This window comes from Trichoplusia ni, assembly GCF_003590095.1.
Source record: "Trichoplusia ni isolate ovarian cell line Hi5 chromosome 9 unlocalized genomic scaffold, tn1 tig00001390_group8, whole genome shotgun sequence".
Lineage (NCBI taxonomy): Eukaryota > Metazoa > Arthropoda > Insecta > Lepidoptera > Noctuidae > Trichoplusia > Trichoplusia ni.
The window spans coordinates 1-19,310 of record NW_020799664.1 but is presented as its reverse complement, the minus strand read 5'-3'; the positions used below and the strand labels follow the sequence as shown (position 1 = coordinate 19,310).

At 33.3% G+C, this 19,310-nt stretch overlaps 2 protein-coding genes and 1 pseudogene across 3 annotated transcripts; all 3 read right to left on the bottom strand.

Annotated features, from left to right (window-relative positions):
- Window positions 1–122: 122 nt before the first annotated feature.
- LOC113506298 (uridine phosphorylase 1-like) lies at window positions 123–8,374 on the bottom strand. 2 transcript variants are annotated; one of them, XM_026889139.1, is made up of 5 exons: window positions 5,663–5,967; window positions 4,865–5,048; window positions 4,058–4,181; window positions 3,309–3,470; window positions 131–726 (listed from the first exon to the last, which is right to left on the bottom strand). In XM_026889139.1, exons 2-5 carry the CDS (start codon window positions 5,020–5,022, stop codon window positions 529–531), a joined length of 642 nt encoding a protein of 213 aa, XP_026744940.1. In that variant the 5' UTR covers window positions 5,023–5,048; window positions 5,663–5,967; the 3' UTR covers window positions 131–528. The 2 variants fall into 2 exon arrangements, with proteins under 2 accessions (XP_026744941.1, XP_026744940.1); XM_026889140.1 differs by lacking the exons at window positions 4,865–5,048; window positions 5,663–5,967 and adding an exon at window positions 7,926–8,374 and having other exon boundaries at window positions 123–726.
- Window positions 8,375–12,873: 4,499 nt separating this feature from the next.
- On the bottom strand, window positions 12,874–18,116 carry LOC113506296 (annotated as a pseudogene).
- A 270-nt stretch (window positions 18,117–18,386) lies between these two features.
- Window positions 18,387–19,211, bottom strand: LOC113506297 (transmembrane protein 177-like; the record flags this gene model as incomplete). Its single annotated transcript, XM_026889137.1, is given in 3 exon segments — window positions 18,387–18,618; window positions 18,621–19,044; window positions 19,122–19,211. Coding segments are annotated over 3 exon segments (660 nt in total), but the record flags the coding sequence as incomplete, so codon positions are not given.
- Window positions 19,212–19,310: the final 99 nt, after the last annotated feature.

Below are 19,310 nucleotides of genomic sequence, written 5' to 3'. Positions count from 1 at the left end.
TCAGTTAGCTACAGCTTCTCTAAAAGTAGTATTTTCTTATTGAATCGTTGAGTCGCAGGGATTTTGCGACACACAATTATCGTGGATAAAAAACGCTTGTCCTAATGCGAGGATCGAACCCGCGACACATCGCTCACAGTGTTTTTGGCGTGGTGACCTCAACCTCTCGGCCATCCTTGCAATCAAACGGCAGGAAGAAGGAGGAAGGTGTTACTCCTTTATGGTACATTGGTCTACGTGTCGATTAACATGTATACCAAGCTTTGTTTATAAATAAACAGAGGTAAAAGCCTAGTATTATGACGTATGTTGCAGTTTAGGGGAAGCCCGTCAATCTGTTACAATAAATTATAAACAAGTTTTCCTGTCATGCCACGGTATATGTATGCCCAAAGTGAAAACCGTAATGCATTTTATTTCACTCATGCAGTTCTTAAAACAATAACGGCTTACTAGTAATGTGTCTAACTGTAACTATCAAGAGAAAGTTTACTTGTAATATTTTACACTAAATGCTCTTATTTTGGCTCATATACTTACCAGTTCGTAAATGTTCCTTAAGTTACCATCAACAGCCTCTTCCGAGATGATGACGTTGCCGCCTTCGAAGCCGATGCCACCGCAAGTGCCGATCCTGAAGAATACGGGGTCCCTCACCTTGGCGTGGTACATGAGCTTTATGACCTCATGCAACAAGATCCCTACGGAGGGTATGCCCATGCCGTGCTGCAGAAAAGAAAAATAATTAGTTAAAAATGATTTCGATGCAGACGATTTCTGTATATGATTTTACTATTGTTTTTTTTTTCATTTTTCATAAATTAAAAACCATTCCAACAAAGAAGAGCCACACAGTTTCTACAAGTTTGATATAATGATTGAAAATCAAGAGCACTATCTTTTCATACAGGTTCTGAACACTTTTCTCATAGGACTTCTACCAGTTGATCGTATATTTGATCTCCATGTCACAACTAATCATACTATACCAACTCTTTAAATCAATATTTTTAGTAAATAACTTATCAGTATCCCAAGTCATATAACATTCCTCAATCAAACATCAAACATAATAAAACAGAGCTATTCCTCTCTCCTACCATAATGCTGTGCCCTACGGGGTCCATAATTGATCATTGTACTTAAAATTACCACCTGTAACTACATTATGGAATCAATAAAGTATTGAGCATCGTCAATCCATTAAAGACCTAAAGGCATCAAGCACAATTTAAGGGTCAAATCCTACAGCCCTTACACAGCCTCCTAACTTAATTCTGTCAAATTCTTTATTATATTTCTCTGTTAGATAAAAGTAATATGTCACGCACGTGATCGATCACAAACTGTGCACGCAAGCAGATAAAACTTTGAATGAACTTCGATAACATCATTATTATCCCAAGTAAATATTTGGGTAACAATATCCATTCATATTTTTGTGTGATGCATGAAAAATGTTCTTTGATTGACGTTACTTAATTTTTTGTCCGAAACACCTCGTTATTATTAGTACTATCGATTTGTAGCAACTTCTCATATTGTTTTTTTTTAATGTGTTTTCCGAAACACGGAAGAACTCTTTACGACATACATGGTCACCCACCCACGGCCCGACCATGTCAAGCATAGCTTAACCTGTGATCGGTAAATTTCTGCGATTGCAGCTAAGAAAAAAAAAATAGTTTGTCAATCACCAGTGACTCTTATAGTGCTCAAACGTTTAACAGATGTAGGCTACAAAGCAAGAAAAAGTAATCCCTAAGAGGCGTTTAACTCCATGTTTATCACGACTGTAATCTAGATCAATCCAGATAACTCCGCCTTCTTCAATGGATCCAATCACCGATGCATTCCGTACACGTGCAAGGGCTTCAAGCCATGCCAGTAATTTGTCTCAATTGAAAATTGCTGCAATTGACACAACCCATTAACGTCCAAGGTTGCTGTCACATTATTTTCACTGCATGATAAGGACCGTTTGTTTATACGAGAAATAGTTTGCAATTGATGTGATGACATTATTTAATCAATTGGATGTAAATATTTAAATTCGTTTTAGTCATTTACGATTAGTACTATGTAAAAGTATTAATGTAGCATAGTTTTTCACTTATATTAGTATATGTAGTTACGTGCCACAAATCAATTGCAAAGGCGATGATACTCGTGGGATTTCTACATATTAGCTTGTTACGAAACCCTTGCCTTGCAACTAGCGTTGCCAGGTCGCCAAACCCAATAGCCGGACAGACCAGCCAGTTTGGCCGGACATTTGGTAAAAAAAGCCGGACACCCTATATTATTGAGGATTTAGGTACAATATTTTTTTTTATGTAAAATCAAGCCCCTTTGATTATTAAAATAAAAACTTTTTCTCTTTGAGTTGCACAATAAAATTAAATTCTAGATAATTAAACATTTATGAACAAATAAGACATTTTTAACTAAAAAAAACTTCAAACTTCATTTTACTTATCGTAAAAAGCCTTACAAAAGCCGGACAAGACGGACACCGTTTATTTTAGCCGGACATGCAATCAAAAAGCCTAACTATGTCCGGCTTTATCCGGGCGCCTGGCAACGCTACTTGCAACTGAAATAAATACTGCTGGCCTGAGTGCACGCACCGATGCAAATGTGGCAACCGATTCAAAAAAACGCCGTCTACGTTTTTTTAATCAGTAGGCAGATACCAAATATGAAAGTATAGAAAAAAATATCACTTGAGATCTGGATACAAATCGAAAATGATTCCACGAGAACATAAAATCGGGATCAAAACTTCTTCTTAATACCTATGTGTTAATCTATGTAAACTATCTATGTACCAATTATTTTCAAATTCGTTCACTGCTTTTTGCATGAAAGAGTAACAAACATGCATACATTCATACATACAAACTTTCGCCATTTTATATATTAGTAGGACTAATAGAGGAAGCACCCCTATCTTTCACTTATATCGTAAGAGTCAGGTCACGAGGCATTACGCACGTGATTAACAACTGCTCTATAGTAACTCAATCTAAGATCATAACTCTGTTTACTAATCACGCTTGCCAGTAACTAAGCAGGTTGTGAAGGTTAGGTAAACTCATTAACTACTAATTAAGCTTAGACTCACAACAATATTCAATTAGTTTTTGATTAAGTTAGGTTAGTTTCTGAGTGGCATAAATTACAAATTTGATATCAGTTTTGTTTCAATTTCTCTTTTATTATCTCACTTTATAAACAAGCAATTTATAGTTATATATGTATGTCAAGTATATCTGAATAGAAAATTTTATGTCGAAAATACTTACACTTATACAGAGGACCGGTCCCACTTTGTACATTGAGTATCTGTAGGAGAACTGGCTAATATCGTGCAGCGTCGTACCGCATGGCAGCTTGTGGCCGATCTCCGCCATGATCGTGTACGCGAACTGCTCCATCCTCTTCGGTGTACCTCCCAGGCAAACGAACTGGCAAAAAAACGAGAGCACTATTAAAGGCACATGAATTCATGAGGACATACAAAAAAGTTTGCCAAGGTAGAGTGATCATTGTTCTCGGTAATTGGCGTGTAGTTTTAGTGATCTGTGATATTAGCGAAGGATGATGTACCAGGCGGAGTGCATCATCCTTTGCTTATATCACAGATCACTGTAGAGAATGTCCATGAGAACTTTTCAGGGTTTAAAAAAACTGAACTAATAATTTCCAGCATAATTTGTCTAAATTAGTTTCGGTAGATTGGAAAATTCGGAGTAGCGTTTTACAAAGGTTTAATTGCGCTTTTGAACTATCGTTTAAGTCATGTTCAATGACATTTTTCTTCAAGTGAATGGTCAGCAATTAACTTCGTAGCATGGTTGCAAATGTCAAATCAATTTAAATAAAACTGCAATATTTCATTAAGAAGACAAGCCTTCAAAATTCAATCTCCGTGGTTGAGGAACGACAGATTCCAACCATTACTTCTCGCACCTTTTAGTCATACTTTTGTAAAAGAAGTAAGGTAAAGATTTTATGAAAAGAAATGGATGTAAAAGTAGTATAATAGGTTTACCTTCACATCACCGAACATCTCAACAAGATCGTGGGATCCACTGCCAAGTGCCAAGTGATATAAAATGTCTTGGTCCATTAACTCGATGTTAGGGTTCCGTAGGCGTACCGTGCCATCGGGGTACCTGTTGAGAAAAGGTCGAGAATAAGAGGTCTATTATAAAATATGCACATTCAATATCATATTTACACAATACTCGTTCGTTTTATTACGAAACCCATTTAATTCATACGTCAGTCACGGCATTTTCTGTTTTTGTCACACACTTTACTTACCTGCTATACAAATCTACCTGACTAAAATATTCACCCCGAATAAACATTTCTTTATTTGCTTTTAAAGTACAATACAACTAACTCGTATACGATTACGAAATGAAGTCCCGACCGCAACCGACCTAGTTTAAATCGGACACAAAAATTAAACTTCCGAGCTATTTTCTCGTTTATTTGAATTCGTAGTTTTATAAAATTGTTAGCTTAGGAATCCCTCGAGGAATCGCGGCTTACTTAATGCTTAAATAGGCTTCCATTTACATAAAAATAAGAAAAAGAAGTTTAATTAAAATTGTTAACACTTTTATTTTCATTCGTTTCTGTTCTCCGTCTTCAGCATCGCCTTGCCCAAGCTATGTTAAACTGGTTAAACTTACATGGCTGTATTTCATATTATACATTTTTCAGAAAACCTGAGGCCCACGAATGACCCTAAAAGTAAGATTATTGCAGCTGGTGAACGAGCCGTACTCTACAAGACGCAGAGTCTTCATTAAGTAATCATCAGATTTTAAAGAAAAAGAATATCAACCTAACAGTCTCTATATCGACTGCTTCTTCAGAGTCGCCGTTCTGGTGCCGATGATGATTGTTCGTCTGGTGACCTGAAGCACGTCGAGAATTCATCTCGCATCCGTTTTGATGTTTTGGCGATTCGGTCGTCAATTCAGCCTCACAGTTGCAAGGCATGGCGTTGTTGTTATAGATCTATCAACCTTAATAAAAAACAAAGGGTGTAGGTATCATGTTATTTAAAAAAAACTGTTAACGTATTTTAATATAAGTAACTAAAACAAAAGCAATCCGAATCGAGAGTAGATTATCGGTACTTTTTAGTGCCTTATTACGAAAACATGTTAAGTCAGTCAATGTCATCACGTTTCAGTTCATAAAACAACATCAACATAATAGATGGTGTTACGTTATATCAAAGGTTATCGCGAGATGTATTTTTTAGAGGTACAGTAATAAACAACGCTGATACAATCTGTTTGCAAACATTTATCAAGGTTGCTAACTAGTCGAAGTTGCGTAAACTGTACCTATAATCAGGCAAAGGAATTAACTTTGGAATGTTTAGGGCTTGTAAATGTACAAGGTAGTAGATATTAACTAATAATTTTTCATCTAAAAATCGGTTACTTAAATCATTTTTTAAACTCTACTAAATTGTTGTATAAAATTGACAAAATATGGATGACGCAAAAGTATTAAATTTTTTTTTCGACTTACTGAAATAATTGTGATTTGGTTGGTTTAATTCTTATTATTAAATAAAGATAAAATAAATCTTACAAAATAGTTTCTAATAATAAATTAATCGACTTACCTTATTGAACACTTTCCTGTTATTAACACAACACAATTTGGTAAATAACCTTTTTAATAAATTATATTCCGCCAGAGTATAACGCGAGTGGCACTGAGCGAATGCAGCGTATTGTTTGATTAACTTTCCAAAGGCGAATAGTGTACTGGACGGTTCTCATAAAGCGGTCTGCAAATCCACAAAAACTTTTATTACGTTACTTTACGATTCAGAATTGCGTGATCTAAAACCTTTGCCCCAAACAAGCGTTACATTGAATACAGTCCTAATGTAACTACGTGTGCTCACAAAGCAATGCTTCAATGTATAATGAATCATATTTTATGTCACATCTACCGCGGCTTTATTTCTGCCTAGTAAAGGAATTGTGTTGAACGCGTTCAATAAATGGTTCACGGAAGTCATGCTATAGAGCGAATTATATCTGATGACAACTTTATACCAAGTTATATTGTGCTCCTAGAGTGTAGAGTTGCACTCGGGTAATTGGATATATAGGTTGATTATAGGTTACGCTGGTATTATAGAATAATACGAGAAAGTATTACTAACGTAAGAGGCTTATCGTTACCGCACAGAGCATTCAATCAGTGAGGTTAAGCCTCCGTGTTGCTTGGTGCAGTTAGATCTCGGATTGACCCTTTGTAACTATATATAATACTACCAATACGTGGTATCGGTAATTATGTGGAGTATTAGCTTAATTCTTGCTCTACAATACAATCTCTACATGTTAATTGTTTATTTTGATGGCAGTGGGAGAGGGATTTAGCTTAGGAAAATACGAATAATGTCATTTTAATACAATTTTCATTGATTCATCGTCGAATTATAAATAGCTGAATTGGGGCCTTGAGGTTTAGGGAACGCTTCGGTCTACCAGGACTCTTCTCGGATAAATTTGAGTTAAATTGGGGAACAGAAAATAAATGATCATATTTTAACAGCTAATATTTAAAATATTTGATAAGAAGAGTAAATAAAAAATATTGTTTCATTATTTATCACGCATAAAGAATGAAGCAATATTTTGTATTAACTCAAACATAAGACGCATTTAAAAACTATATTAGGCGCAAAATACATGTGCACAATTAGGAGATCCATATAACTATTCGATTTCTACTTTACTATCAACATACAGTTTGATGAATTTGACGTAGAGCCCCCTCTTGATCTCAAAAATTGTAAATTACACCTGCTACGTTACTCTACGTAAAATGCAGTAAATACGACACCACCACTATCTTCAATAGTAAATGCCTAGAGTCCGTTGTAGCTTACTACGTAGCAGCTAATAAGACATCGATATCTTGTCTTCTGGCAGCTGACAATCGTCAGACTATCACTATAGAGCCTTATAGTTAGCGAACATCATAGCTAACGAGAGGTATAAGTACATAGTCAATTGAACATAATGTAAGTACACAAATTAGCACTAAAATAGCGGGTAAGAATAGCCAAGTTTTATACTTATTAGAAAATTAATACTTACATGAAATTGCTTGGATGCCAAAATAACGAAAAGAAAAAGAAGTTATAAAAAAATAGTTTACAAATATAGACGTATGCATGAATCAATGTTACGTGGTTGAGAAGCGTTATGATTTGTTGTCTATTATCTAAAATAACATTATTTGTTTGATTACTAGATTATGAAGAAGCAATCTGTCTTTTATTAGACTTTACATGTACAGAAAATCAACAGATAATTTCTACTGAAATAATCATAGAAAGCAAGGCCAACACAATACACTTCATCAGGTTTTTATTGTTTGTTTATAGCTACATAAACAACTCTTTACTACAAGCAAAATTCGAGACGTAACACGTAGAATAGGTCGACCCATTTATTCATCAAAATTGTGTCAGATATCTTTTAAGGCACTTATCGAAGCAACAATCTCTAAAAGATCATAAACGGTATCTATAGACCCTTTTTTGTTTTATGACACCAACATTAATCTATTTTCTTTGTGAAAAATAACGAATACCACGTTTAAAAGTTACACAAACTTTCTCTTTCAAGTAATTCTATTTATCTTTTACTATTCTACGCTTAATTGCAATAAGAATTGACGTCATTCTAAACCTCGTGCTCATTAAAAGTCTTTACATTTAACGTTAACAGTAGATATGAAGGAAACATCAGTTTAATGATGAACAGTATGTACTCATCGATTCACCTACTTTAAGTTGTGGCCAGTGACAGTCATTGCAAAGCATGAAACATGCACAGAATAATCTCGACTACGGTACTTACTCATCACGTAGTTCATCTTTGTCGAAGGACATGTTGTATTTTTATAATATCTCAGGCACAGCACTGTAACAATGAGCACGTTATGCTACACAATCAGTGTTAGAGGCGATCGATGTGTAGCGGTGGAAACGGGCGGTGCGCGACTGTCTGCTATCAGCTACCGAAGGTTTTCCGCCCAGTGGCGGCGAGTGCGGGCGGGCGGTGAAAAGGGCCTGCGCGCCAGCTTTGCGCGTAGACATTGATACGGCGAACCCTTCTTTCTGCATCCTAAACAACGCGACGTTGAAAATTGTGTTACGCATTCAATTTACAACCTTTGTGTTCGTCAAATACGATAAGAAATTGAAGAGACGAAGCTGTAACCACATTAGCTATCAAGTTCGTGTATCAAAATAAATAAACTGAGTTAAATGATCAAATTATTGGATAATACTTAGTCATGTCGAATTTACTGCGTAGATAACTGCTTGTATGTACGAAATTACTTGAGTACCTACAAAATAATCAATGTAGGTAATATTGGTTGGTTACACGAATCTTCAAAATATTATTGTAATTTTTTTCGTTACAAGTTTAACTACCTACTATGTTGCTTCTTAGTAACAAAGGCATTATTTAAATAGGTACCTACGTTGTAAATTATTTTTTGAAATAAACATAAAATATAGCAAGATAAGTAAATACCTACTTTGTTACTTTACTTACGTTCTGATTATCACATAGATACTTTGAGTTAGTTTTAGGTTGGTACAAAAAATACTACATTTTTATAACCACAGAAAATTTAATAGAATTCTAATTACTTCGTATGTGGGTAAAGTATTAGCTGCCGAAGTCTTCTGCGTAAAGTATTCTCTATCATCATTATGGTATCTATTGCAGTTTCATTAGGCATATCTACATAATAAGCATGAGCAACAACAACATTTAATTAGCATAATTCGCAGCTTAAGTATTTACTTAAACGTCAGAATTGGAGGTTTTCATTTGTAGCAGACGGGTATTTTAAGCATTAAAGGTATTGTGGCGCGTGGTAAGTAAAAATGTAGGTTTTAAATAACTAAAAAAATATGAAATAATATTTTAACTTTAAATGGAGATGTAACTATCCCATCTTACAAGTTCGAGTAAGCTGCACACGTGCAAATTTGATGGAAATCGGTAAAGTAGATTATATTGTCCATCGTTGACAAACGACGTGACATGTTATTTATGTATGTTATGAGAGATTTATAACTATTAACTTTCAAACTGAGCCAGTGAAATGGAGTAGGTATGAGTATTGATCATTGTGCACGTTTGTGAACAAAAAATCCTATTGTATAGAACTCACGTGTTGCTTGCTTACATATATTTAATTTAAAAAGCTTTATTAGCTTAGGATGAAGCATACAACTTTATACAACAAATAAACAATATTTTTTTAGCATTACTCTGCAAATGAAGCCCATACTAGAATTAGCATTCATCATCATCCTAGCCTTTAAAAATTTCTAAGCAGCATTAAATAAATCAACAAAGTGGTTTCTTAGGTTTACGCGAATGTTAGACATTGAAATGAAACTACTTTTACGGATTATATCGGGAACAAAAATCTAAAATTAAAACCGCGATAAAATCCGTAAAAGTAGTTTCATTTCAAAATCAACAAAGGGCAAAAAAATATGGTCATAGACGCAAAATACAACTTAATTTAAATTATCGTTCCATATTTCACAAGGGCGTCGCCAGCCGATGGCGCAGGGGGGGGCAAGTTGACTTTACTTACTACAATTCATACTTTTCTCATTCTCTATGAATGAGAAAAGTAGGTATGAATTGTAGGTATTCTGTGACAGTACAGAGTCCAATGTGTAAAGCTACAGGAGCACGAGCTCTTGACTATGCAATAAAAACTTGTAAATAAGTTATAATAATATTTATTAGAAAAATAGAATAAAAAGGAGTTTGAATTTGAATAAGTGTACAGCGTACAGCGTATTTTGTTTAATTATCAGATTTTAATATTATAATGGTCGTTGTTTGTTTATATTAGGTTAATTAAAATATAATTTTCGGGGATTCATTGTAAACTTCTCGACCACTTTATTATTAAAATCTTGTAAGTTTCCATGTATAAGTTTTCGGTGCACACTCATCATGGCCAAACCATTTTTTAAACCATGTTTAAAAAATACATACAGGGTCAGACATGTATTTTTGTAGTCGCTTAATGAAATAGATTTCCTGAATTTTATTACCATTAATGAGTAAAAAAATAAATTCTTCGACCAATTTTTCACTTTTATTTTGTTTTTTAAACGTGTTTTTTAGTTGAAATACGAAGTAATTGTGAAAATAAAATTATTCCAAAATAATTTATGTTCTTTAGAAATCGAACCCTATAGTTATTTTGACAATATTTGCATAAATTTTGTCAAAATATCAATTTGAACATCAGTCTAAATCACAATAAATTACTAAACGTAAGTGTGTACCGATCAGAACGGCGCGAGCGCCCGTCGTGGAAGGACCCGTGCAATTTTTTCCGTCGTCCCGATTTACGAGCGCTCACGAAATAAAGTGAATATTATACTACGACCACATAATTCTGATCCGCTTTGTATTTTTTTTTTCGTAAGTTAGATTTTGTTTGTTTCACATATTGTTAAGATGTGTTTTTTTTTGTAAAATAATTATATATATTTTTTTATTAATTGTTTGCAATAATTAAGTCGGTATATCAGTTGTCTGGTAAAATATATTTATTTTTATACTCTTTTTTTCTATTTAACATTGATTTATACGTAGATATCGGAAATTAATAGTTATTTTTTTAGCATTTTAGAATGAGAAACTGTCTAAACCGCATGGAAGAGGGTAGCACTTTTGTATCTGATCCGACGTAGACGACAAGGAAACACCGGCCCCATTGTACATCCACCCCGTGTTCTATTTAACCATTTTTTTATAAGTATCATTCGCTATAATATTTTACATAATACCTATCAGTGTTTCTTTGTTTATTTTATTTAGCGTAATGTGTAACGCATTACGCTAAATAAAATATTCAATTTTTCATAATCTATAATTTTTACCAAAACATATTACAATAACGGCTCAAGATTGTTTCGTCGGTCTTGACTCTCATGTTACTGATGTTACACTGTTTATATTGCATTCGTGTGATTCGCTACGCACACATAGACAATGACGCACTCTTTTACCTAAACTTGAGCGCAATCATTTTGTGAAATGGCTCTTAAGAGTGGAATTGGTGAATTCATTCGTGTTTCAACGCATGGGAATGATTGTTCAAGGCTTGAACTTCAAGCGAATCTAGTCAAATACTTAGGACTTTGGTTGCGTGATATTTGGCAAGTTTTTTAGAATCTCTAGGGGGGGGCAGCTGCCCCTTCCTGCCCCCCCTTGGCGACGCCCTTGATATTTCATAGAGCTGTGTGATATAAATTGGGAACATATAGAGTGAAAATCTCCCTCATAGTCAACGTATTAAAATGTAGTTGTGGTTTTAGTCGTCGCGGGCTCATATGATGGTCGCTTAGGGCAGGCATTGGTGTGATCCATGAATGCTTGTGAATCTGGATGTACTTGTGCTTGTGACGGTGACTTGAATAGTGTAATTTCTTAATGAGTCTTTGAGATAAAAACCGAGTCTTACACATGTTCCCTGCGATTAGATTGGTGCTAAGTTCGCGTTGCAAACGTTGCGTAAATGCGGTAGTTTGTCTCTAGCTTAGTATACACCTATATCTTTTAGCTTTGCTCTGATCTGAGCCAAATGTTTTTTGCAATTACATTGAGCTCCAGACACAAGTTAAACTATCTAACTATTAGTTAAATTATGTAAATATAAACAACAGTAGGCAGGGAGAGACGCGTCATTGAATTAAATGTACACAAATAAAATACAAACTCATGCTTGCACACTTTAATTCTGAATAATTTGGATAAATATTATTACACTGACAATACACAAGAGGAAATTCCAATGTGGTAAAATTTATAAGTACGTAATGTACCTATAAGTAAGTATAATTCTTGAATAGTAAACAATTCAAAGATATTGTTACAAGGTAGCGAACAATTATTCTACTTAATATAAAAAATCAAATAAAATGATCTATCAAAATATTTCCGTCGAAATTGATATAAAAATAAATCAGACTGGGAAACTGAACTGGTGATATTCAATAAAATTAATGATAAAAAAATATCTAATTAAAGCTTAATTGAGTTTAAACAAAGCAGGTCACAAAACTTATTGAAGTTGGAATTAAAAACAGGGCGTACAGTTCTGGCTTCGAAATTCACGATAGCACTTAAAAACTATCTATTATCATATTCAGTTCGTAAAAGCCCAATTTCAGCTTCACACGTTATTGGGTATAAATTGAAAGCAAGATTATGCTAAATTATTAGACTACTGACTAGTAGACGAAATGTACCTTAACTTAAGTTTTACTATAGAGCTATATACCAGCATGGCATTGTTTTAAGAGAAACAAATGCAAAACAATGAGATCACCCACGACCTCACAATGACAATGTTCCTAAGCCTCATTGATTGTGAACAACTGTTATAATTAGCATCCAAAATTGAAGTCTTTCTAAAACTATATATTTCATCTCTCCAATTCATAAATCGTACTCGTGAAAATATTAAGCCGTATTTATTACTAATAGTATTATTAAAATTTATTTGTAGTATTTAGAATTCATCCAATTGATATGAAACTTACTGCCCTCAGACGTATATAAATTCACCAAACGAATGACGTTAAGTCACTAGTAATTTTATAAGAATAAAGATTTTGTTGGGCTGAATATAATGAATGAACAACGTGTTTACTGAGTAATAACATTAGCAGACCAAGTCGCAACACACACACAGGGCTACCTAACAAAATACACAAGTTATATACTGCGACTATATGAAACATATCTTAGTACAGAATTGGTACAGAACCATAATTTCAAAACACATAGATTATTATACTAAAACTAACTACAGTAACAGTTATACGAAAATTACAAACATTCAACCACATCTTTTTCAGGAATATCTACTGTCGAAGAAGTTCTATAACAGTTATTTGCACATCATATCAATCACTACACATATAATTCGCCGTAAAATTTCAGTTTTAAGGAAGTAAACTAATTTTGGAAGATGTCTTTTACACAGTCGGGCAACATTGATATTCTAAACACCCTTCACATCTATAATTAAAATTTAGTTAACATGAATAAAAGATGGCATTTGAATTTGGCTTAACATTACCAGAAGTTGTTGCGGGTGCTATGTAGAATAGATTTTCACGGGTGTTTAAAACTTACTCTGTAGTCAGTTTGTAGTTGGAAATGTACACAAGGGATCGAGTATCGCACCAGGATAAAGTATAGGTAAAGTCAATAAAATCAGTCTGCGGGAATATTAGTTCTACATTAGGTTAGTAAAGGTAGTTCTTCCGGGGAATATAGCGTGGGGTTCCTTGTAGTTGGGGTCGGGCTGGTTGCGGTACCGTCGGGCGAGCCAAACTGCAAATAACTGTAATATAGAAAAATAATTGTTAGAAACTGTATTGTAAATAGCCAGTATGTAAGTCAACATTGCATAAACAGAACATGCTTGTGCTAAACATGCTAATTTATTATGTAAGCGCGCAAATAAATATAAAACGTGTGCTCTAAAAAACAATAGAATATATAATATTGTTAAAACTGTTCAAGAGTCTATTATTCTCGCTTTTGTTCGAAGGACTACTCAGATACAACCAATAAGCAAAATATGAAAGAAATACTCATCAAATTTAACAATCCATTGATTTTTATATGAACAGGCCTTGAACTTTAGCAATGTTATGCAATTCAAAATTCAATAAACCGTTTAAGTTTTCCATCAGATGAGGGTTTAAAATAGGCAATACATTTACGACGAACAAATAACCGGTTTTTATTATTGTAAATATAATTGGTAGAAGGGGTACACACATTCCGTGTTAATAAATAATTTAGGAATTTGGTGTAATAAACATCTAGGGTTATTGAAAGACTGACACGATCATGCATTGCATGCTCTGACATTACAACATTACAACTGGGAGCCTATATAATAACATTAGTAACACACCATTCATTTGGTAAAATATTTTTTATCTAAATAATTTATGTATAATCCAATATTGATGATTCATTAGACAAAACGAGAACTTGAACTCGTTTTTAAATCAACTGCGTCAAAACATTTTACTTATAAAGCAACCTGTTTATTATAATTATATTTTTTGTGGGATTGTCGGCGAAAGTGAAAGCTGTCTGTCTGTGTAACAGATGGCGAGTTAACCAAGCTTGCCAGATGCCCCGATAACCTTTAAAGGTCAACAAGGCATCTGGGAAGCGGTAGCTAAAAATGTTTCGGCTTCCGAATGTTGAACTTGAACGAACTTCTCTAAATATGTTAATCTATGCCTAGTACCTGCCTAGCATTGCTAGTCGACTACTGCAACAACTTACTAACTACGGTGCATGTAATTAAGTAGGCTTTTGATTTGTAGGTAACCTAACATGTGTTAAGTGTTAAGACAAGAATATGGTCTGCAATAATGACCTAACGACTAATGACTTATAACGTAAGGTTTATTCATGTCAAAGGGCTAACGAGTTAGGGTAGATTTTTAAAAGCGCTAACCTAATGAAAACATAAACATGAAAAGCGGCATGCGCACATGGATAACATTATACATGGCATGCAATCCAAAGCAAAACACCAATCCACCTCAAGTGATTAAAATCCACATCGTCAGATCATTCACAGAAATGCACTGGGGTTAGCTCGCGGATCCTTTTGATTACGGTATCTTACTGTCAACCACACACCCAGAAACTGCAAATTAATTGTCCGATTGTTAGTCACAAATGCAAGAAGAAAGAAATGGTATTATTATGTAGAACTTCATCACCACGTCATGTTAGTGACAAATAATTAGCTGCTTCTTATGTGGAAATCTGAAACCCTTAAATGTAGAATACAAATGTTACAAAGATGTGATCAGATTAAGAATAATTGAACACATGCTGCTCCTGATGGTGAGTATCTGATCTACATGCAATAAAAGGTACAGAAAAAATACTAAAAAGTATGTGTCTCGTGTTAATGTGATTTCTGGTTCAATTGTAGAAATTATCCCAAAACCTTAATTAAATTATAAGTTAAATAGTTGTGTTACAAATTGTATGATCTATTACATGCACAAAAATCCTTCATATTAATTTAAATGGTTTTTCTTTTCGTTAGTGTTACACGAAACAAAAATGATATTTACGTATGTACACGATAAGTTCATTCACAAATACGTCTTGATAAGATTAAAGCATTATGTTTGAGCGTGTCACCGCATATTAGAAAACTGTCCGTATGTTATTCTGATAACGTAGCTGGTATATCAAAATCATAATCTACGTAGATAGTTTTATTGATCGAGCGAAAAATGATATTTAAATATGTAAATTACATTTAATATATTACCTCAGTGAAGCTGAAAAACAGTCCAATGCCACCACACAGTTTGAATGCATAGTCAATGGTCTCCTTCAGTTTCCCCATACACGGCTCGCATTGACATCCAACTGGGTTAAACACATTCTGACAGCAAATTTTCTGGAATATAAAGTAGTCACTTTACAAATGCGGCCCCTTCTGATTGGATAACAAATAGAGAGGGTCTATGATTTGCAAATTACAAAAAAAAAAGAATGAATAAATAAGGTAGTGCATTACATATGGCAGGGTAGATGACAAAGACAAGTGCTAATTTTATATTATTAGTATCTATCATATTTTACTTCTGTTAAGATCAGTCACAGGAGCACAGCCACTATGTTTCACAGTATTTTTTGAGTTTATATAAAGAATATGACACTAATTAATTGACACTATCGGTTGACTCATCAAAATTGGTGAAGATCTTGAAATTTCCCCATGTGATGTCACAATGTCTACCTTGTTATAATATTACAATTATTAGGGCTTACATCAACAATCTGGCATGATGGATGCTCAGCTGTGCCATTTTCTGGTGCTCTGCTTTGGAAGCCACAGCACTGGAATCTTTCCTGAACTCTTTCCTTAACATCCATGTTGACTTTGTTCCATCCCTAGGTAAGCAAAAGAAAATATTGAAGATTATCACCAAGGGTCCTGTTTGATGTTTTTTTTTAATTATTTAAATCATGGTTCATTTTTATAAAACTTATGTAGGTACTTTTGGGGTAAAGAAATTGTAATAGACATAATGTTTATTAAATGCTGTTATCTACCTGGAAAATAATTATATTTTTAACTGACTTCAAAAAGAAAAGGTTCTCAGTTTCACCTGTTAGTATGTATGTATGTTTTTTTGTTAATATCATTCAATCAACTTATTGTGTGTACACCATCCGATTGATAATTAATTTATGTGACGGCATTGAAGCTTTTCAATCATTTAATTGTATCAAAATGAAGTAATATTCCACAAGGCTTTTGTCATGATCCTATTTTATTTTAAATATGTATGTGGAAACTGTAGATAATGTATGAGGCTTATTTGCACAGACATAATGTACTGATAAACTATTTACATTTAACTAAGCTACAATGATAAGATAATCATTTTCCATATAACAAAACAAATACATTGAACTGTGGAGATTTAACCAAATAGATAATATATTTTACATATTTTAATGAAACAAAGAAAATAAGGTTCCATTCACATAGACCACAATAGACTTATAACATACAAATATTCTCACTGTTATTTATACTAACTATAAGTTATTATTATAACAGGTTATTAAAATAATATAAATATGTGACTCACCTGGCGAGCCAACATTTCCTGCTGGTCAGAATTAACTGTGAGACAGGCACATGCCACAGAGAACTGAACTAAGAAGAGTAGGAACAAAATCACCATGTACTGTATTAGAGTTAAGGATTCATAAAGTTTACTATAAATGAAGTTAATTGCCATTTTAAGAACAATTTGTTGCATTTTAACATAAATCATAAGTTGCATTTGTATTAACTTCTTTTATTAAAACAACCCGAATCAAAAATATTTTAGTAAATTTAGCTTTCCAGAAGTTTCTTTAAATCAAAGTGTCCCTAGCCTGTTATGTTTATTACTTTTTTTTATGTCACTTGACATTTAAAATGTTTTGTATCATAAATCATTTAATACATTATAGAACAAAAGAGCTTTAACTATAACAATTACATTGTGTAACAATGCATATTAAAAAACCTTGATGTGCAGAACATTTCAAAGTACTTTCTAACTTAGCCTACAAAAAGTATTACATCTTGACATTCTCACAAGTTAAATAGATAAGATATTTATCTAAAATCTTTGCTCTGTGAAGCTTGTGTAAATGTAGACTATCATTTTAATTTACAAGGAAATCAGTACGATTTATTACCTGAATACCATGATTAATGTTTGCTTTTTTAAAAGGATACAAAGAAGAGCATAACCTGGTGATGTTTCACAGCCCCAACCAATCCTAGCAACGAAATCAATATAAGGAATACCCCACATGCTAGGATACCTCCCACTATCGGAAGGTTGGTGACCAGAGAAGACGCCCGTCCATAAACCGCCACAGATATCAGGATACTGGCCACTACCTAAGAAAATGAACACAATTACATTAGCTTAAATATGGGATGCCATAATAATAATATATAATGCCATAATAAATAAATTAATTAAGACATAAAAATATCAAGTATGTAACCGTATGTTACACATCATATTCAAAAACTATTCACTCGATATTTAACTTACCACGTATAGGATATTTAGCGCGATTAGCGCATTCTTAGAACAAGTGAATCCTCCGCACATTTTGTTTAGAGATATTTCTCAAAAGAGATCACAATTTCATTTATACGCAGTTATATTTTCAGAACTCAAGTAAACTCCCAATACTTTTTCCTATGAACTTAGGAACGTAACATTAATAAATGAAGCCAATTTCAGAGTTTTAAGACATTCAAAAATATATAAAAATAATAAAACACAACGCAATGATCACAATTTTGTCACTATTCTGTTTTAATAAATCAATGAAATAAAGAGCTAACACAACTCGCTCATTGACAAATTGGCGAAATACTCTCTGTTATCCAGTCAAACTAGTCAAAGGGAAAGAATAGTGACAGTTTTGACCTTTTGCCTGACAGTAGCAACTCGACGAAATATTGCCATAATAAATTATTGCCAAAATCGATTTTTCATGACAAATAGCTGTAGTGAATAGAGGTTGATAAAAGGGAAATAAAAAAGATCAAAAACATTTCAGGGTATGATGACTGAAATCACAAATGAGAGATTTTTAAATCTATTTATTGATTTATCTATTGTGAAATAATACGAACAGTGAGGTTATACATACGTAAATAAAACAGTCTTAAAACATTTAACATTTATTATATACTATTTACTATTTTGGACATTTAACACTAAAACAAATTATAAATACATTTACAACTCAGCGACTTATTCTGCGATTTCAGGATCAGTTAAACCTTGTAATTCTTTCAATTTATTTTCAAAGAACTGTTTCCTATGAATTAACGCAATTCGGGGTTGCCTGATTCCAAAATTTTCGTTCCCTAGTTTACTATACTTCTTTTCCCCTTCACTCCCATTAATTCTCTGAGAGCTTGGTTTCTCTGTAATATTTTTTCATAAAATATTTTTCCATACTCAACATATTCAGGACCTAACTCACACAATCGCTTATCAGTGTCGGATTCATAATGAACTTCAGTCATATCTTTCATGAGAAAATAGACACCAGTTGAAAACATGCCAATTATTGAGTACAAGACCCCTCTAGCAAGAGGTGGTGCCATATATAAGTTCAATCTCTTGTTGAGGTATAAGGAAGCATTGTAAGCAAAAAATAAGCATGCAAATGGATATGCTGATTCATAAATAACTTTGTTGTTTTGTGTCATCATTATTTCTCTACAAATTGCAAACTCCTGTACTTTCTCTGGAAGTATTAGAGCATCAGCCAATTTTTTTCCTGTTTCTGATGTCCAGTCAACTGGTTTTTGATTTACCTATAAATATACATAATTCATTGTATAAAATTACATATGAATATTTTTTTATCAAATATTCATAAAATAATACTTGCCATGATATTATCTTTCTCCAAATCTTCCAAGGATTTGTAGGTAAAATTAACAGGTATACCAACAGCTACCCCAAATTTTGAAAATACTACCTGAAAGTAAAGTTTTATTTAATAGTACAGTTAAAATATTTAAGATTGTATTCAGTATTAGTGCTTTACTCTCATTATTATTTCTGAAATTCGATCTTA

What these genes read in the sequence shown, in the direction of transcription:
- LOC113506298 (XM_026889139.1), bottom strand. Translation starts at nt 5,022, where the DNA reads ATGCCTTGCAACTGTGAGGCTGAATTGACGACCGAATCGCCAAAACAT. An exon ending in GTCGATATAGAGACTGTTAG is followed by an intron (nt 4,182 to 4,864) that starts GTTGATATTCTT and finishes TTTTCTCAACAG; the next exon opens with GTACCCCGATGGCACGGTAC. An exon ending in AGATGTTCGGTGATGTGAAG is followed by an intron (nt 3,471 to 4,057) that starts GTAAACCTATTA and finishes TTTTTTTGCCAG; the next exon opens with TTCGTTTGCCTGGGAGGTAC.